The 21,204-nt window shown below is 28.9% G+C and overlaps 1 protein-coding gene and 1 long non-coding RNA gene across 2 annotated transcripts in view; one reads left to right on the top strand and one right to left on the bottom strand.

The window, feature by feature from the left end:
- Nucleotides 1-17,031, top strand: part of LOC122271646 (uncharacterized) — a 40,771-nt gene extending 23,740 nt beyond the window's left edge. Inside the window, exon 2 of the long non-coding RNA XR_011636382.2 lies at nucleotides 16,794-17,031. This is a non-coding gene — a long non-coding RNA (uncharacterized LOC122271646). The remainder of the gene's footprint in view (nucleotides 1-16,793) is intronic.
- Nucleotides 13,045-20,104, bottom strand: LOC107447521 (uncharacterized). Its single transcript, XM_043053622.3, has 4 exons — nucleotides 19,865-20,104; nucleotides 19,340-19,540; nucleotides 16,808-17,005; nucleotides 13,045-13,869 (listed from the first exon to the last, which is right to left on the bottom strand). The coding sequence occupies exons 2-4, from the start codon at nucleotides 19,388-19,390 to the stop codon at nucleotides 13,315-13,317; spliced, it is 804 nt and encodes a 267-aa protein (XP_042909556.1). The 5' UTR covers nucleotides 19,391-19,540; nucleotides 19,865-20,104; the 3' UTR covers nucleotides 13,045-13,314.
- Nucleotides 20,105-21,204: the final 1,100 nt, after the last annotated feature.

The raw sequence follows: 21,204 nt of genomic DNA, 5'->3' as shown, positions 1-21,204 counted from the left end.
AAAAACAAATTCTGTTTCAAACACTATTGCAGTCAAATAATTACTTGGGCTTTATTCTGTGTTTTTTTTTCTTCCTTTTTCAGAAAGTGAAAACAATTTTTTCTGTTAAGCAGAAGTTCAGTTTCACTATGTAAACACTGCAAAAGCTATAAATTAGTTACTACATCTCATTTAGTTCTGTGATAAAATAACATATTTTTCTAACTTCAACCACTATTTATAACTGTAACGACTAAAGTTTAACGTAAACAATTTTGAAGCGAAGAATATTAATTTCATAAAACCCTTATGTAACCACCTCAAGGAAAAGGAAGTAAAGATAGCCTCTTAACAAAGTATAATTTCTTTCTCCGTTAAATTGCTTCTTTCGTTATAAAAGTAATTAAGATAATGGATATTTTGTATCGATTTTGGAGAATATTCATTAATTTTTTTTTAATAACAATCAGCTTTTTTCAGAATCTTCTCTAAAATTTAACAGTATCTATCTAATTAAGTAGTGTCATAATTACCTGGTGAAAGAAACAGGCATGAATTCTAATGAGGGCTTTTTAAGAAAGAAAGAAATATTCTTAAGAATATTTAAACAAACTGGAACGAAAAAACTTAAGTTTCGCGTTCGATGGCCTAAAAAAGTAAACACTGTATAATCGCAGTTATGAATCGATTTTAAATCCTTGTAATATCCTACTTATAGCTAAAGGGAAGAATATATCGTATATTTTAGCGTATAACACCGATGAAAAATATTTTCTAAACAATCTTTGAAGATGATTATTATATAACTGTAAAAATTTCAGAAAACTTTTACAGTTAACTAACTTTAATAATTAAGGAATTCATTAATCCTAAACTTTAAACAAACAACTTTTATCTACTTTTAATTATGTTTGAACGACATGTTAAGTGGACGCAGGGGGAACCGTTATCGATTCTCAAACATGGTTTCCAGTACCGTAGTTCAAATTTTGTTGATTTTATTTTACTAGTGGGTTGCGCCCCCTGCTCGCTAACGCTCGCCAACCCCCGAAAATTGCTACGCAATCTTATACGGTTTGCTTCGCAAACCAAGCTCGCTTCGCTCTCTACTAACTTAGGTACATTGCAAATGCACAAAATTCTAAGAATTCAAAACAATCATTCAAAATCTTTTTTTTTTAAAAAAATTACATTTTTTTAGTAAATACTAAGTCATTAAAATAAATTTGAATTCAAATAAATGACATATAACTCGTTAAACCTATTAGAAATGTGCTATAGTATAATTCGTGATATAAATCAAAAATCGTCAAATAAATTCGTAATATATAAATTCGTGAAAAAAAAAGTGCTTTCGACAAAATAATAAAATAGAGATCTATCGACAAAGACTATTCACTTCTGCCTAGCCTAATATTATGAGATTTCCCCAGCTGATGCTCTCTGATTATTTCAGTTTCCGTTTTTAAAAGCGCTATATGTTGAGCCACCTCAGCTAGATTTAGCACGTGACATTTTTAGCGGCAATCATTGTTCGATTTTCTAGCGTTGCCATTCGGGGAGTTGTAATGAGGCTTTTTTTTGTCGCCATGTAAAAGAAATGGTAACGTAAACAAAACAAAGCAAACGTTGCCACCGGCGGAAAAGAAATACAGCCAAAATTTGGGAGCCACGTAAGAGAATTATATATATTAGATTTTATAACCGTTGTAGAACAGCTGACCCAATTCTTTTTTGGGTATACGACTACTAATGAGCAACTCCGTAGTTTCGCAATTTTGAACCAAATCCAGAAGACAAGGGAACTCCTGGATTAGTTATTGGGAGAAATTCTGCCTTCGTGGAGGACTTCCTGATAGAACTAACCCACATTTGCTTTACATGGTGAGGAAAACCACGAAAACCTCCCTCGGTTAATCTAACGGCAATGGGACTCAAAAACATTATCCGTCTACCACTGAGAACATTTTACGTCAGCACTGTGGTCGATGCGTGCCGGACATCGCAGTATCGACCGGATCGACAGGACATCGCAGGTATTCGAACCCGGTTCACCTCATTGGGAAGCGAACGCTCTATCCCCTGCACCGCTACGGCTCAAGCAATCAATTAGAAAAAATTTTCAGCTCCTAATTTTTTTAAGGGAAACAATTGAAATTAACAAAAATACAAACAACAAAAATCAAGAGAAGAAAAACGCGAATTTAGTAACAGCTAACTCGACCTGAGGAATGATCGTCACATATAAATAAGTTATGCGATTTTTTATAGAATCTGAAGATAAAATTCTTTCACACTCTTTAAAATCTAAAAATAATAGATCCTCTAAAAAAGATGCTGCTTCTTTTCCATTCTTATGGATATGTTAAGTTAGAAAAGTTCAAAATAAATAAAAATTTTCCACTTTATCTCAAGATTCTTTGATGTGTTAGTTTTTTGAATAAATATACCAAGGATGGGCATTTCATAAAAAAAAAAAAAGCAAGCAAGATGGAATTCCTTTTGTAAAGTCTGAAAACGGCATTCAATGTTTTGATATCTGAATATCTTATGCTGCAATTCAAGCAAGATACCAGATTTTCAAGATGGTGGCAAATTGAAAAAGATTTTAGATGTCATTCTCCCTTGCTCCATTTTCATGCGGCTTGTAGGTTATAGGTGAATTTGAAATTGTTCTATTCTTGAGTTTATCTTTCGTTTTTAAAATTATAGTGTTTAAAATACGAAATCTTTCTCAATGAATTTTGAACAAGCTTTTGAATTTTAACAAAAGAATATTAAAATTTTCATGTTTATTATTTTTTTTCTCCTTTTTTTACTTCTATTTATTCCTATTTTCACGAAATATTTTTAAAAGATTACTTTATCAACTCTTAATATGTAGAGCGGATTACAAATGTCACCAAACTAGTTTTGAAAAAAAATTGTGGCATTTACAAATGACTTTGAAAATCCAGAACCGCATTACATACTCTACGTGCCTAGGGTTAAATTTAGCCGTATTAGACATATGTAAAATTTACTGGATTAAGAAAATTCACTTTAGCATTATTTTTCTTGTAGTTTAATTGCAGACGGAATAGTCATTTTTAAAACTTATTTAGTTCATTTTATTTCGTAGGACTAAATCTTCTAGTGTTAAATATCTGGTTCAAGTTGGGTTTTTTTTCTTTCAATTTCACATGTTATCCTTACACCTCTTCATTTCTACAGAAAAATGGCCTGGTCTTCCAAAACACCAATAAGTAAACAACAACAAGAGTCCTTTGGCAAGGACTCTAAAAATACATAATGAGCGTGATCTTTACGGAATACTCAGTATATTAAAAAAATAATAAATTTATCTTACACGTATCTACGCAAACTCACTAACTCACGAAATTTTGCTGCCAATACTCTCAAATATGCAAAATTTATTTCATTACTTTTGAAAATAATATTAAGATGGTATCAAAAAAAGTACCAAAGCGTTTTTTTATATATGTTTTATTCACTAATTTTTTTAATTATATTTTATTTATTATATAGATATCGTATAAACAGTAAGCAGAACTTTTCTTTCTGTTTTAGCTGTCTCTGAATCGCTTGTTCAAAAGTACCTAATTTAGAGTAACTGAAAGGCGATTCTAAACCTAGTTTTCTCGAAATTCTCAATAGTTTTCAGCTATATCTGCGAGTTTTCTGCTTCCGTTCTAAAAGAACTACTTTATTTATTTATTTTTTCACCGTTGCATTTCCTTGTCAAGTTAACTTCTTTCGCTTAAATATAATTATTAGCAGAATAAAGAATATATTTATAAAAATTAATATGAAAACTCATGAATAAATAATCCAGTAATTTAATTTAAATTTACTTCATCATACATACATTATACAAAGGACAGTAAATTTATAAAATTAACAATGAAATATTAATTAGCGAATGATGACTGTGCATTTACAATTCTATTTGGTTAAGGTTACAATTAAGGGCACGGAACCAAATGTTGAATTAATTATCCCTTTCAAACAGTTTTAAAAACGGTTGCTTTTAGAAGACCTTCTTATAATGATAATATCAAAGCGGAACTAACTATTTTCTGTGTTTAAAACTTTAAAACCTGGATGCTAAACGCATGGAAACTTAAAATTTTGCAAATGATCAATAGCGTTCAACTAATTTCGTAAGTAATGAGACATAATTAGGAAACAGCAGCTGTTACCGGCCTGTTGCCACCGAGTGTTAATTAAAGTCATTTCCGAAAATGGTTCTGGTAATCGAACTCAATTTGAAAATCTCTAGCGAATAACTTCCCTTGGTGCCATTATGGATTTATAATGAGTTTATCGCAGTCGCTACTGTGGTAAAAGATTACTATGAAGCTTGCTTTGTTCTGCTGTTTAGCCTTTGTCGTTAATTTAATGAATAAGCCTTTCACTCTCTCACGTGATAAATTTTTAGTGTATGATATTCGCGAGACTGTATTTCCGAAGAAAGTAAGGCGGGAAACCCGGATATATAGTATCGTTAATAGCAGCAGCGATGGTTGAATAGTTTATAATGTGGTTACTTGGTTGGTAAAATGGCAAAATCCTTTTATAAATTAGAATTCTCAGTTTTATATTCAAGGCAATTTTCTTATCTCTTCATTATAATTAATGAAACTGGAAGGTTTCATTCCACATAGTTTTAGTCTCTAAACTATTGTAATATCAAAATTAAAAATAATCCAAATAACTATTTCGCGGTGCCTCACCAACCGCGATTATTGGTTTGCAATAATTAGCATAGAACAGTTTTTTTCTGCGAAAGTTTAAATTATTCCAGTAAAATATATGGACTCTAAGAATTCTGTTTGCTTTTGCTGGTGCTTCTATTTTCCACATCCAAAGTTCATTTCTTTAAATTAAATGTATATTTTGAGTCAAATTTGATTGGTAAATACTATGAAAGATCTCTATGATTCCATTAATATCTATTTAACATTTAAAATTAAAGATACATTGCTTTAATAAATTTGATGAGTTCCCAATTACAATTTAATAGTTTCACTTGCCATGCCGGCTGATATATTAAATACAATTTGTGCATGCATCACAATGTGCATGAAGCTGCTAGTTAAGTTCTTAATCATTTAAAGAATCATTGTAATTTATAATTGTGTATTGATGTACTTTGCACTGAAAATGAAAATTTTAAAACGGTTAATAAGTTTAGACATCGAATTAAATAAGCTTATTCTAAAATGTAGTAATAAAGGTAATGTAATAGAATTACTTTATAATAAAGAAACAACTCTTTTAGTTTTAAACACTTAATTTACGTAATAATAGCAGAGCAAAATAAGAGAAACTAATTCGCGATCGCAACGAACTATAGGGGGCGTTGTTGTATGAGACGCTTACCTGCGATTTCCATATGAACCGTCATTCAGTTACTCTGGAGACGTCGTTAATGTAGCGTGTAGCATTGCAACGTTCCTTCTTTAATGTGGCTTATTAAATTTAAAAAAGAAAAATGCTTGATCTTCTTTCTTGTACAACCGAAAACAAAATGGTATCTCTTTTTATTAGAGAAGGAATATCCAAAACACATCGGAAAAATATTTGTACATTAACAGAAAAAAATATGTATATTCTTATAAGAGTTAAAACCTAATGCCCGAGAAATAGTTGTACTAAATTTAATGATCTAACATGAAAGGCCTATTTAAACTTTACGTTCCATAGTTTTAAGAATCATATTACTTCAAAAATTAAAATGAACAAAAAGTATACATAAGCCTCATAATTTTATGAAATTTAATTTTGTAAACAACGTTTTTTGACAACAATTTTTATCAAAAAATTTCAAGTTTCAATAAAAATCATTATTTAGAAACTAAGAAACGTAAAATAAAGAATGCTGACGAAACAAAAACAAATGAACAATTCTTTTTTGTCGCCATTTTTAGTGCTACGAATATTCGTCTTTGGGATTTGCCAAAAACAAAACAAGATGCAATTTTATTTTTTCAGGAGGGAAATATTTTACCGAAAAAACGAAAATGTACCAATTCCCACAACATAAAACTTTATCTTGGCAAACGTACGTTTTGGAAATGTTATTTCATTTGGAATCTTATTCATCAGAGTTCATATGGCGATATGATTGTTTTGAATCTATGCTAAACTCTATATCGGCTCATTTTCCACCGAAATCCAATTAACTATTTTGATTTCAAATAAAGTGTTTTATTTTATGAACTGTCGCAAAAATTTTAAGTGTAGATTGGCGGCACTTAAAAACCGCCAAATCTGTAGCGGCGGTGGCGTTAATACGTCGTAAGTACCGAATTTTTATTCCATACTTTTCTGAATCATATTATTTCAAACATTGGAATATACAAGAAGTATACATAAACACATAATGTTACACCATTTAATTTTTCAAAAGTATTTTGAGAACAATTTTTATCAAAAAATTATAAACTAAAAAACGGAAAATAAAGAATTCTTAGGATAAAAAAAACGATTTTAAGAATTATTAACATTGAAATAAAAACTTTCATATTGTTTCTTTTTTTATTATTCTTATAGTTCTTAATCAGACGTAAAAAACCATTCTGTAGAGAACCATCATCAAATGAAAAAAAAAATATTTACACTCAAATTTTTTATTGTAAAAATCATTGCACTTACCTGATTTATGATTCCCGGAGAATTCCAAAATGATACGTTCCTTGTTTGAAAACTTTATTCTCAAATAATAGATACATAGTTTATCCCTTCATTACTTTTAGATAACATACTACACAGCAAAATTTTATAATTGATATGAATTTGAATATGTAGCTAAAAACAGAATAGCTGAATTCTAGTTGAACTTATTCTTTCAAAATTAAAAAAAACTTACCAAGAAAACGATTTAAATTAATTAAGAATCAGCACAAATGGCACTATTTCAAGTAACTTGTATAATTTTTTATTGTTGTTTTCCGAATTACATGGATACAGAAATATATACTATTCTATAACGAAGAAGAATATGCTATAACTATTACAATTCTGTATGTTCTGAATTCATATTTATTCACTGGAATGACGAAAGCAATGTTGACTTCACTTGAATTCGTAATGAATTGAAGACAGAAGAAATGCATTTTACCTTAATACACACATCTGTAACAGTATCCGAAATCGGAAGTCATCAGTTGCAAGTTTGTTGATAATAGAAATTAAAAATTATTGACGAATTTTTCTTCAAATGTTTGGCGTGTTCTGTTCCTGAAAGATTAACTAATATTCTGGAGATTTTTTTCAAGTTCTTCGGCCTTTTCCTTAGGGAAATTTTGTTTCTTATTTGCTGCTAAAAAATGGCGTCTGATTCAGTCAATGACTTTGATGGAACTAAATGAAAACGTGATAAATTAATGTCCGATATTTACAGGCTCCCGCTAGACGGCGTACTCGAGCGTTGCGATCGCGAATACTACCTTTAAATTTGGGATAGAAAAATATTTCACAGGAAACCAATACTTTTATGACTTTCATTAGTTTTATGCTGATGAGAACCAAAAAAATGTGGAAATTAATGTGAGAAAACTGAATTCTATGATTTTCCAGACAATAAAAATTTACAGATATACTTAAGGCCTGGTTTCTTAGGACAGTTCGGCGTTACAAAACGTCAGCTTGAAATGAGCGCTAACCCCTGATTGGTCAATTTGTGAGTTAAACAGCATACGTCATCGAACGCTTATATTGAACGTCAGACTGACGTCCGGATCAACTGCAGTTGGATTACAACGTAACGTTAACGTCAGAAGCATCCAACAGAGCATTGAAATCAGCCAAGATTTTGAGTTTAATATTAAACATAGCTTCTTCTTCCTCTTCATTTAGCTCAGCTATAATGTGTTTTTTCTTGGACAAAGTCATTATTTGTTCTCTAAAGCACTGGTCGACAATAACAAAATCAATACAAATTCAAAATAAATATTTGTTTACGTTATTAGCTCATGCGCAGTGCGAGATAATGTCAGCGTTGGACAGACTGCTTACGCTGAGCTAACAAACCAGTATTTTGTTGGCGTCAGCGGCACGTCAACGTCCCGCTGACGCCCAGATAAGGCGCTTATCCTAAGAAACCAGGCCTTTAGAAACACTCCAAAAAGTTTTGACTTAATATTGTTTTATTTTCACAGGTTTTGTTTCCTTTCCTGTAGGAGTAAATTTTATACTTCGTAATTTTTCTCTGAGATCATTGCAATTTCGTACGCAAGCTTAATTTTTTTTTATAAAATAGAGATAGGGTGTGCTTTGTGTTACGTATTATAAAGCAAAGCAGAGTGTATCAGCGTAAACAACGTAGACATGCCAGGAGTATACTTGCATTTATTTCAGAGAAACGTGCTTGAGCCAGTTCAGACCTACGTAATCAGAAGAAATTTGAATAAATAAATGGCAGTTTATTACGGTTTTATCATGCAAATAGGAATACTAGTAAACAAATGATTTAAACTAATTACTTTCAAAAATAAATTATTTTCTGCAAGATTCGTTCTAAGATCAAGTTCGTTCAGTGAGCTGGGTATAAACATTGTTCTAAAGTTAATTTTAGAAATATTTATGAATTGGGGGATTGTGATCCGGAAAAAAAATGTAGTGACAATTTTCTTTCACTACATTTCTTTTAAATTACTTTGTTTTTTAGTACATAATTATTTAACTCAAGCATAAAATTGCACATTTTTTATTCACACATATTCTGCATTCTAAAAATCAGGATACAGAATGTGTAGTGTATTATGAAATTTTTTAAAATCATTTCAGCTAATGGTTTCAACTTTGATTTAATTTTTAAAAAAATTGTTCGTATTTTTCAGCATGTTACTTTATTATTTTATTTGTCCAATAATAATTTTAAAACCACCCAGTATTAATGACTAACTGTTTATACGTAGATTTCCTAAAGATGAGATGGGATGTAAATGTCCACAGAGAAGAATACACAGCATCCAATAATAGTGTCTTATGCTGTAAGCCAGTGATTCTCCACCACTGTGCCGCCAAATATTAGAAACGATACAATAAAAATATATGCTTTTTTTATTACGCTTTATAATATTACGATTTTATTCTTTTATTACGATTTATATATAATGCTTTATTTTATTATTTTTTACATTATAATTTTTCCATGCTTTAACAGCTTGAACATCTTTGTCGGCGATTGCCTTGTCTCTGACAATCTTAAAATAAGAATGAAGTGTTTAAATTGTCTTTGACAATTTTAAAAAATGTTGAAATAAATTTAATGATTAAATTATTAATTAACAAAGGAGAGCAAGCTAAATATTAACTTTCAAGCGGAAATAAAAGCTAGTCATTAAAGTAAGCTATGCAATTAACTTATAAAAACAAATTAACAAAGGATAACTAACAAAAAAATAAGCTAACAATAAATAATCAGCAAAAATACTAGTTAACAAGAAATCACAAAAAAATGACAGTTAATAGCTATAGAAAACAAGCTAACAATTAATAACTAGCAAAAAATAAATAACTGTGACTAACTAATAAAAGATTAATCGAAAGAAATAATTAATCCCTTAATAAACGTGCTTTTGCAGTATATATTATAAATTATCACAAACTATTTTACTCAGTGTATTATAGGTAAGTAAATAACTTTTAAACTAATTTTTTTAATTGTGTGCCGTCAAATTTTGAAATTTTTAAAAGTGTGCCGCCCTAAAAAAAAGGAAAGGTTGAGAATCATTGCTCTAAGCATATTACTGTGGATTCATTTGATAGACAAAGATTTTTATATCTTATGACGTTTTGACAAAATTAATACATATAATCATTTGCAATTGTTTCTTTATATTCTACATACTTTCAAATGTACCTTCGATTTAAAAAAAATCATTATTTTTATTTCATTGTTTGGTAAAATCATGCTTAACTAATATGTTATTAGCTTTTTATGATTAAGCAATTTAAAGCAAATAATTAAATGTGGCGCATATATTATAACGTATTTTTATTTAAAAACTTATCTTTTGCAATCACAAATAAAATTGGGAAAGCATTTAAAATAAAATAAAAAGAGAGAAAAATCTTTAGGTACTCTTAACATTATTCGTGTACGATGCGACCGCCAGCTAGGAATTTTTTGCCAAAAAGGTAATCTTATTTGAACAAGTTTTCAGAGCCCAAACAATAGACTGGCTTTGTCTTCTCTAATATCTCCTCTAAGGCCAATGTAGGTTTTATTTTACTGCGGTTTTTCTAATTTTGGAAAAGTTTTTTTCAACTTTATTTTGGTAACTATTTTTGATAGCTTGAGACATGTCGACTGTTATTTATCTTTTGATATCTAACTGCTCCAGTTTTTTGGGATAATATCGTACCGCTTCGATTTCTTGAGATAATATCTAACTGCTCCAGTTTCTTGGGATATCTAACTGCCTCAGTTTCTTGGGATAATATCTTACCGCTTCAATTTCTAGAGATATCTAACTGCTCCAGTTTATTGGGATATCTTACCGCTTCAATTTCTTGAGATAATATCTAACTGCTACAGTTTCTTGGGATAATATCTAACTGCTTCAATTTCTTGGGATATCTTACCGCTTCAATTTCTTGAGATTTCTAACTGCTCCAGTTTCTTGGGATAATATCTTACCGCTTCAATTTCTTGAGATAATATCTAACTGCTCCAGTTTCTTGGGATAATATCTAACTGCTTCAGTTTCTTGGGATAATACCAAACAGTTTCAGTATTTAATATTGGTAAGTTTCTTAAATGATATGTCGTATATCTATATATATCAGGAAAAGATACTGGACTTACCTTTTTGTGCATTATAGTTTTGCTTTTTTATTTTCCTCTTATTTAAAGGCATTCACCAAAAATATTTACTTATCAACCCTTTCAATATTTTACTCTATTACATTTTAATTACCATGCAAAGTTAAAGGCTTAAAGTTATAAGTGTTTTTCTTTTAAAACACTGAAAATTAAACTTTTATGCAACATTTTATAATAAAGATATTTAGTTACCAAATTTTCTAAATTAATAAATGATGAAAAGTTTTATTCAGCTCTTAAAGAGTTTCATTTACTTTTTAAATAGCACATTTTATAAATTAGTTTAATAAGTTACATTTACTTTTTTTAAAAGGTTAGATTTACATTTGATAATAAATTTTATGTAAACCTGGTTTTAGTCAACGTATACAATAAAACTACAATGAATACTATATAACAATTAAAAATTCGAAATTAACTAGTCGGACTATTGCAAGGTAATTTCTTAGGCCAAAATACCTACCTGATTTTTATAACAACCAAAAATTAAGCAAGAATGCGAAGAAACAAGTTTGTAAATTTAAGGTACAAGTTGATCAAAGTATCTAGGTTTAAGTTGATCAAAATTCAGGATAAGGATCTAGTTGATCGAAATTATTAGGTCTGAATTTTTCCCAATGGAACCGGAAACTAAATCACGTAAGAGATGAAATGCTCTAGTTTTTGTAACATTTTTGAACAGATTATCCAGCTTGTTTAGTCTTATTTATGTTTTAAAATTATAATCCCTTTAATTACATTTTAAATATTTATTTATTACAAAAACATGCAAAATATATTGCAGTACACAAAAATAGGAAACACAAAGATGTAGACAAAAATATGAAGCGAATAAATATATATCACCAGAGACAGTACTAATTATTTAACTTCCTTTAAAAAAATCAATAAAGAAAAAACAATTTTATTATAATGTAAGTACAGAAAAAAGTGTTTTAATAATTCTTTCAGTGCTCAGCAAAGTAGGAACCAGACAATTTTTGTAAACCCGGGTCGGGTTTTTTTAAAAAAAAAAAAACATTTCAAGATTGTTAAGGATTAACGACGTCTATGAAACTTATCTGTATTCCCTTTTTAATCATTTTATTGAAATTGAATTGCAAAATTAGGTGCAGAAATTAAAATTCGCAATTTTTTTTCATACATTAAAAAAAGAGTAAACAAGCAAATTTTGGAAAAATTATTACAAGTTTTTATATTTCTCTACTAGACGTGGATTACATGTTCAGCTGTGGGCCAATCTTGGTAAATATTAATTTACCCCAAAAAAATCTTTTTCTCCATTAACAAAATGTATCACCTATAAGGGTATACATTTAAAAAAAATTAATACATACGAAGTTGAATTAGAATTATGCATGAGAGTAGTTTTTTTTAACTATGTCATGCTAAATTAAATCCTATTTCAAGTAAAAACGGGTCATACTAATATCTAAGCACATTTAATCATTCCACTTTTTTTCATTAGGCTTAACTTAATACTACTATATATTTTTTTTAAATTCATTGCAATACATATTTTTATAAAATTTTTACAGAATGAAAATACAATTATGTTTAAGATTTATAATTTTTAAACCAATTTGTTTTTTATTAGTTCTCGGTGAAACATATAAATAAAAGGGTCGAAAATGATTTTTCAAAGGCAACAACGCATTCCTATGTCCGGAAAATTGGTAAGGTTCCTTAATTAACAAATATTAATAAATTATTTATTTTTTCATAATTTATGGACATTTACTTATATTTCTTTATCATCCTGTATAATTCTTAATATTATTCTTTACTATTATTATTATTTGATATTTTATTTTTATCGTAAATTAATAGTTTTGAAAAAATCTATTGAAAAATTTTAAGAAAACATTGAAAATGATATGTAACTCAACCATTTTGAAATTTTTCCTCAACAGCAAATGTGTTATATTTACTTTTAAAATGAGTTTTACAATTATTTCCAGCCAAAACTGATATTAGGAATCAACTTTAATATTACTAAACAATCTGACGAAAAACATTTACTAATTTTAAAGCATCCAAAAGTAGAATAGAAACTTTTAAGAAATGGAAAAAAAAGAAACAGTATATTAGGTTGCAATGTTAACTGAGAAAAATGATTATTAAAATCTAAGTTTGAATTTTATTCTAATAGACATTAATAAAAGAAAGTTTGGAATCTTCTAATTGAATTTTTATGTAACAATCTGCTTATCCTTAGGAAACAAAAACAAAAGCGTAACAATCTAAAACTTTAAAAAAAAATTTACATTACAGCAAAACAAGTTATAAATAGTTACGAAATATTTAACTTTCTTGTTAGAAGCAAATCATGCATTATTTGGTACTCAGAAATAAAAATTTAAAATATTTTTGAAAAAACTTGGTTTTTCTCCAAAAACTCAATAATTCTCAGGTTTTTGATGTAAAACCTAGATGGGGTGGGATTTTTCAAACCCTGTTTATTGCATATCTGAAATCGTTCCCTGAAATTTTTTCATTTAGAGGAAACTCAGAGTATTCCTCTGCCAAAAATTGTAAAGCAGATCTTCTTTGCGAATATAGCAGTCAAGTCTTGTTCTTGGAAAGCTAGAAATTGATTCGATGTATACTTTTATTGGCTGAAGGCAGGGAACAATTAAGGCAGCAATTTCCCTTTTTTCTTCCAATGTGTAGTTCCTGCAATTTTGCCCTATTAAAAATTTTTTATCTAGTATACATTCAACTTTGGCTTCAGATGAAGGAAATTCACTAATTTCATCATATTCGTCGATTAGTTCCTTTAAGGGTTTAACAAAGTCAGAAAAATTTTTTGATTTAATGTAGTTTAATAATTTTTTCCATTCTTCTATTTTACTAGTATGTATAATATCATGGATGCCTTTTAGGTTAATCAGGTGTTCTAAATTAGGAAAGCCTCTAGAGGCGTAAGCGTTGCTGCTCTGAAAGAATTCCATTTGATTATACAAATCCAAGAGAACTTGCTGGTAGTAAACGTCTCTTTTTACAGTTCTAAGGTATTTCAGTAACTTTTGCATTTCCACATTATATAAGATCTGTAAGAAAAATAAAATATAATTAAAATTTTAAAGTGATATACAGTGGGGATAAAACGTTAATTTATTACATTGAAGCAAATTAATAATTTTTTATTATTAATAATTAATTTTGCTTGGTAATTAAAATGCAATAGAGTAAAATATTAAAAGGGGTGATAAGCAAATATTTTTGGTGAATGTCTTTAAACAAGAGAATAAATAAGCAAAACTATAATGCACAAAAAGGTAAGCCCAATATCTTTTCCTGATAGATATAAGACATATAGACATATCATTTAAGATATAAGACATATCATTTAAGAAACTTATCAATATTAAATACAGAAACTGAAAGGTATTATTCCAAGAAACTGAAACAGTTAGATATTATCCCAAGAAACTGAAGCGCTTAGATATTATCCCAAGAAATTGAAGCGGTAATATATTATCCCAAGAAACTGGAGCGTAGTAGTTCATTTACGTCGCACTAGGGCTGCACAATGCGCTGTTGGCGATGGTCTGGGAAACATCCCTGAGGATGATCCGAAGACATGCCATCGCAATTTTGATCCTCTGCGGAGGGGATGGCACCCCCGCTTCGGTAGCCCAACGACCTGCACGCGAAGTCGAGCACTTTACGGTAGCACAGTTTAACGAGGACCAATACCGCACACCCTCGGTCCCTACGCAGACTGATCCAAGTGGGTCACCCACCCGCACACTGACCGTAGCCAGTGATGCTTGACATCGGTGATCTGCTGGGAACCGAGTCTTAACGATCAGTTCACTGCGGGACCAAGAAACTGGAGCAGTTAGATATTACATTCAAAATATACAAAAGATAAATAACAGTCGACATGTCTCAAGCTATCAAAAATAGTTACCAAAACAAAGTTGAAAAAAACATTGCCAAAATTAGAAAAACCACAAGAACGGAAAGAGTGAAAAAAATGGAAAAACAGTAAAGGAAAACCTACAATTGAATTAGAAGTGAGATATTAGGGTAAAGAGAGTCAGTCTATCGTTTGGGCCCTGAAAACTTGTTCAAAGATGGCGGTTACCTTTTTGGAAAAAAATTCATAGCTGGCAATCGCGTGTGGAAATACATTTTACCCTAATTCAGAAGTGCAAGTGGCAAAGCATGGTTTTGGAGCAGCAAAACAAAGATTTGGAGCATATTTAATAAAAAATTTAAAACAATAATTTAATAACAAAAATTTTTTATTTTGTTCATTAATAACATCTTTTTTTTAAATTTTTTTCAAGGTCCCTGCATTAACAAATTAAGTTTCTTTTTGGTATCTTCCAATGCTGTTAAATATTCTGCTATACTCGACTTAGCCTCAGATAAAAGGATTTGTCCGCTTTCTATAATCGACACGTTTTTATTATTTTGCAAATCTTTAATATTTTTTTCAGCTGTGGCCAAGATATATATATATATATATATATTAAATCAATTTCAGTAACAATTCAACAATGTTTGAAATAAAACATGGTAACAGATTGGCGTTTATATTTAGATACTGAAATTTTTTTTTTATAAATTATACCTAGAATTTGGCTAAGCCTGAAAATACACAACATAAGTTAAGAGAGAATGAAAATATTTTTAACTTACTTCCAAAGTACTAAAAAATTCAAAATAATCTGGTGAAATACAATAAAGAGTTACAATTTTGTTATCAAAATAAAAATTTAACAATCTTAACAATCTAAAAAATTTAACAATTATGAAGCAAAATTAACAATTCTTTCATGATAACTCGCACGAGCCAATTTTACAAACTAGAAAAAAAATTTTGACATACAGACCTTTAAAACTCCTCCATAAATTTTAAAGGCATCATTCACAGTTCTGAGATCAACTAAGGAATCTTCCTTGAGATTTTCAACAAGCATGTCCCTATTAACACTAAAACTACTTTCTACAGCATCATTGCCATGGGATAATACAGAAATGATCTGGACAACTTCCCACAAATCGGAAGATTCCTTGCATCAAAATAAAAATCATCCAAATGAACATCATCATGAAATGAATTGTTTTCCTGCATTCGCACTTTACTTTTTCTAAAAATTTTTGAAACGGAATTTTAGCTTGCTCAGAACATGATAGTGAAATTTTTCCTTTACTAAAAAGCAATATGAGCAAATTATCCATTCCTTGTTCGCACAACACTGCACTGTGTTTTTTTTTTTTTTTTTTTTTTTTTCTTTTTTTTTTTTTTTTTAACAAATATGGATGTAAACAAGATGCAGCTTTCAGAACTGCAAAATTTTTTGACATTCAGTCAAATATTGTTTTTATTGTATTCTTTTCTAAGCAGGGTAAACAAGGTGCAGTACCCTGCTGCCTTTTTAGTCAAAAGAATTCACCCTGTTCCCCCTGAAGTAAATTAGTGCCCTGATATAATAGACTACATACCTTTTTTGCCCTTTCTTTCCTCAACTCTTTATTTTTTTCCCCAAACTCTACAATGGATTTCTTAAACTTTTGTTTATTTCAATTCTTTTTATTTAGTTTGCCATTGCTGTCAATACATAGATTTATATGGGAAAGGAAAAATAGCTATCACACCCCCTTGTTGCACTTGTCTTTGAAAGTTTGCAGTTACTTCCACTATCATTAAATCATAACTACAGACATTTAAAAACAGGCATTTATTATTTTATTAATATATGCATGCATTTTAAATAAATTACTAAGCTAATTAGCTCATTAACTCGATATATATATGTTAATTTATTAATAAAAATTAGTAATTAATATGATTGCTTTGCTACTTTTAGTAAAGTTATTATTATGGTTAAATTATTTCAACTTATTCAAAAAAATTTCAAAATTATTTTACCCTTTTGCCTTTAAAATAAAACTTTTTCCTGCATATTTAAAAAAAAGCAGCAATCAAAAACACTAACTACATTAATTATCAAAACAGGTTTTTCAACCCACTTTTGCATCAGCAGATTGAGTAGCTTCACACACTGCCTGCATGCATTCATGCCTCTCAGATTCCTTCTCAAAGTTCGCTGAATTTAGAAGTGCAGTGGTTGCAGCAAGCTCAACATGATCACTAGGTTCATCTTTTCTAATCCCATGAACAATTGCAGTCAGGATGTCATTTGATTGTGAATTAAGAACATTTGGTTCCTATAATAAAATATCAAGATACATTTGATACAGAATTTTTATTGAATATATTTTTCTTACTTCTTTCATTATGTTGTATTTGTTTAAGTTAAAATAAGTGAAATATATTATACAGTACAGAACCTCAAATCTGGAAACCAGAAACCTGGAACGAAATTCCATAAATTTTCCCCCTGTTTCTAGAAAAAAAAAAAAAAGGGAAGAAAATATATATTTCTCCATATATTGATAATTTCATTATTTTTTCCCTTTTTATCTTATTAAACTTACGTATTATACGTGACTTTATCGTTTTTTCTTCTTTTTAAAAGTATTTCTAAAGAATATTTTTTAAGTTAGGTTTAATAAACAATTAAAAAAAGCCGTTTTGTAGCGAACCAGAAAAATCAGTTATCAGGAATCGAGATGGTCCCGATCGTTCTGCATAATCGGTTCTCTACTGTACTTAGCATTTCAATAAATTATAGTTATGAATTACAGCATTAAACACCAGTGTTTTTCTGAGTAAAGGGTAAAATCTTTTAAACGCAGCTTGAACAATAATTCTTCTAATTTGCAATTATTTGCTGTAATTTAAAAGTTAAAGAAACAGTTATTCATCATTATAAAATTTATAGATTTTGTAAATTACTTAAATTTACAAAATCAATTTATAATTTCTTGCATATGAATGAGCAAAAATAATTTTTTTTAACTACTTTTTCTGGATTTTATATTCTAGTACATAAATAAATACAATTCTGATGATAATCGAAGATTTTTTATAATTAAAAAAAACTAAACTGTAATTTAGCTCATAAATATAGAGTCAGGAACATAGATAAAAGACAATCTACAATTATAGACAGTATAATAGTCATTGTCAAAAGAGCTAGTAAACTGAAACTTAACAAATATGAAATTAGGTACACGTAACAAAGCAACTTATAGACAAGTGATTACTGGAAGAAATTATCTGAAATTTTTTTTCTTAATTTAATTTAATACTATTTTTTCTTCTTCTCTTTAACATAAAAGATATCATTTTAATGCACAAAAAAATATATTCAAAATTTAAAGAAAAAGGAAATTTTTTTGTTATCTAATAAGATTGAAATATATATTTAGGATATTAAGTGGGTTGAAAAATGATTACTGAAATACGTGATTCAAGATTTCTATGACATAATATATATTAAAAATTAATTTGATTTAATTGGAGCAAACTAAAAAAGGGGGATAAATATATCATATTGATTAAAAAATTCTTCTGTTACAGATCAGAATTAAATAAAATTGCTGCTCATTAAAATTCAAATTTTAAAAAAAAGAGAAAACACCATTTTTTTGTTAATAAATCAGTTCAATTTAATAGTATTTTATCAATTCATCAAAGTTATTATAAAATCTGAAGTTTTGCTTTTCTCGAACGAATCCGCGTAAAAAAAAGAAATTGTTATTGCATGTGCATGAGAACTTAGAAAAAAATATGGTGCTGGTAAGGTTGGAATAGTTAACTAGATTTTGCTGTAATAGCAAAAATTAAATTTCAGATTAGCAGAACTGTGATAAAATCTTGATTTGCGGAAGTCTGTGAATCAACAATCTTGAGATTCACAGCAGAAGATATGCATGCCTTAATTTATGTTAAAAATTGAACTTTGTTTTAAAATATAAAAATAGTAGAGGACCGGAGATTCAAGGAACTGTGGTATGAAAAAAATAGAAGACACAAGTTTTTTTTTTTTTTTTTTTCACCAATAGTTTCAATCTATTGCCAAACCATTACAAACTTAATATATTTTATGGAAGACTCAATTTTTAAAAACAATATTTTCACTCTACTCAAAATAGTAATTTAGTTTTTAGAATCCCAATCAAATATTTAAAATAAGTAACCATATTTGCAAATAGTTTAACACTATGCTAAATCATTAAAAACTTAGTATTTTAATTAATAGAAAACAATTTTTTACGCCATAAACTGTAATGGATTTTTTGAAACCCCCACTATTAAATAATTTAACTTTATTTGAGAAAATTGATTTTTCACTTAAGCCAAAAAATATAACTTTTGATAGGCTTAAATTATCGTACGAATTTAGATAACTTTTAATAGACTTTAGCAAAAACTTAAGTTTTTGCTAAAGTCTATTAGGTCTGAAGTCTATAAAGTCTATAGTTGACCAGGCTTAAAAACCCAAATTTGGGTTTTTAAGCCTGGTCAAAAAGAACTGTAATGAAAATCGAACAAATTATGAGAAATCAAGCAAAAATGACTTTTTGGTTGGTTAGTCTACAAACATTTTTATACCTTTATAACACATACATAAATAATACAATAGGTAAGCTTACTATATCCTGACAGATGTATTCTAATGCTTCTAGTGTGGCCTCTTTGGTCATTTCAGTAGAGTTTATGTTATTTATATGCTGGGTAAGTAATAAAATGAGATTTGGCCATTCCCCACGAGGTAACTCAGCAACAGCAATATAAGCTACACACTGTGCAGCAGAACTAGGTCTGAGAGTTTTTGTTCCTAAAGCAGATAACACCTACAAAAATAAATAAAACAAAATTCATAATCTACACTGAGGGATAAATAAATTGTGGAAATATTTTTAACATCTGAAAAGGATTTGGCAATTAAAATTATGTAGACCAGTTGCAGTTGATCTCCTAAAAAAACAACTAAAACAGAAAAAAAAATACTTTTAATTTTCTTTCTTCTATTTTAATAATAATTTTTCAATTATAACTGCAAAGATTAGCCCTGACAAGAGAGGATCACCAGATTCATAATTAATAATAACGAGAAACATTAATAAATAAAAACAAGAAAACATTAATAGATAAAAAACATGAAACATAATAAATACCACGTATAAACAGAGCGCGTTTGAAAACTAGATTTAAAATCTGTCGCCAATTTACTATGCAATAAACAGCATGTCCCTTCCCCCAAACAGTGATGTCATCTTCGACCAATAGCGTGATCCAGCCGAAGTGAGGATTAATCACTCGTGGCAATTCTAGCTTATCGTGCTCCACATAGCATCGTAAGCTAGATTGAGCGGATTCTCGTTAGCAAGGATGCTCTCGTTAGCACCACTTATTTAGCAAGAATGGTGCTTTAGGCGTAAAAATAGTAACTCGGAATTTAACCCTTAACGCCATCTGTGTGGAGTTTTCCATCCACATGTAATTAGCAAATGTCCACATCTATCTACCACATCGAATATGAAATCAAAATACAGAGTAGTATAAAAGTGTGAGATCCTTTTCTCTGGTGACACTAAAGTGAACTAGTCACGTGACCTCAGTTACTCTTAGTTCGCACTGCAATTTAAGGAACGGTGCGGTTATGTCGAGTTCTGGTTGCCATTAGCAACCAGAAGTATACGCTCTCCTTTTTCAGAATCTTTGCAAAGAAAGTATTAGTGATTACAAATGTATTTTTTGGATATTATACTTATTTTTTATCATTCTATTTTTGAATTACATGCTAAAGAATATATATTTCTAGACTTTTAAAGCCGTTTCTTAAAATAAAGCAGAAAATTTTGTGCCTGCTGTATGATTAGTTTCAGTTTTTCTTATTTAGTTTTTAAATTCAGTTGATTAAAAGTAAAACTTCTATCCTATATACTAATTTCTGTCTCTTTTTGTAAATTTTTCCAAATTAAAAATTTAATGTTTCTTTTAAAATGCGTCCATAATCTCTGTAAGTTTTATATTTAAATATTTCACAAAACCAAAGAGCGAAATAAAAATCTACCAAGTACAAATTTTGTTGTTTTACTTCCAAATATACTGGTATCATAATTTTATTTATTTTTTGTAAAATAAATCACTTTCCTTCTCACAATAAAATAATACAAGACAGTTTTTATCTATTGTAGAAAAATCGCCTTAAATTTTCATTATTTAAGGAAAAAAGAAAACCCATTTAAACCACCAGGACTCATGAGAAAAGATTGCTATTCTAACTTAATATCACTCGAGTTCTTTTATTTAGATATTTTTTAATAAATTTGAAATATATATATATCAATTTGACTGAAAATTACTTTGAATATATTTGAAAAAAAATAGACAGACTTAAATAATCTATAATGAACAGGCAGTCTAAAATATTTTCTACCACAAAAAAGGAAGCTAACCCTCCCCCAGCATTACACAAGAAAATAGAGTATTATTGACATAACTTTATATGCTA

This window comes from Parasteatoda tepidariorum, chromosome 6 (genome assembly GCF_982258835.1).
Source record: "Parasteatoda tepidariorum strain Cologne lab strain chromosome 6, Ptep-v5.0, whole genome shotgun sequence".
In the NCBI taxonomy this organism is placed as follows: Eukaryota; Metazoa; Arthropoda; class Arachnida; order Araneae; family Theridiidae; genus Parasteatoda; species Parasteatoda tepidariorum.
Note: the sequence above shows the minus strand (reverse complement) of the source record. Positions and strands in the feature narration are given on the sequence as shown.

Bases quoted from the DNA above. Each gene is read 5' to 3' on its own strand.
- LOC107447521 (XM_043053622.3), bottom strand. From the start codon at position 19,390: ATGACCAAAGAGGCCACACTAGAAGCATTAGAATACATCTGTCAGGAT. The intron at 17,006-19,339 runs GTAAGCTTACCT...ATTTTATTATAG, and splicing joins AATACATCTGTCAGGATATA to GAACCAAATGTTCTTAATTC. The intron at 13,870-16,807 runs GTGGGTTGAAAA...TTTTTCTTACAG, and splicing joins CTCAATCTGCTGATGCAAAA to ATCTTATATAATGTGGAAAT.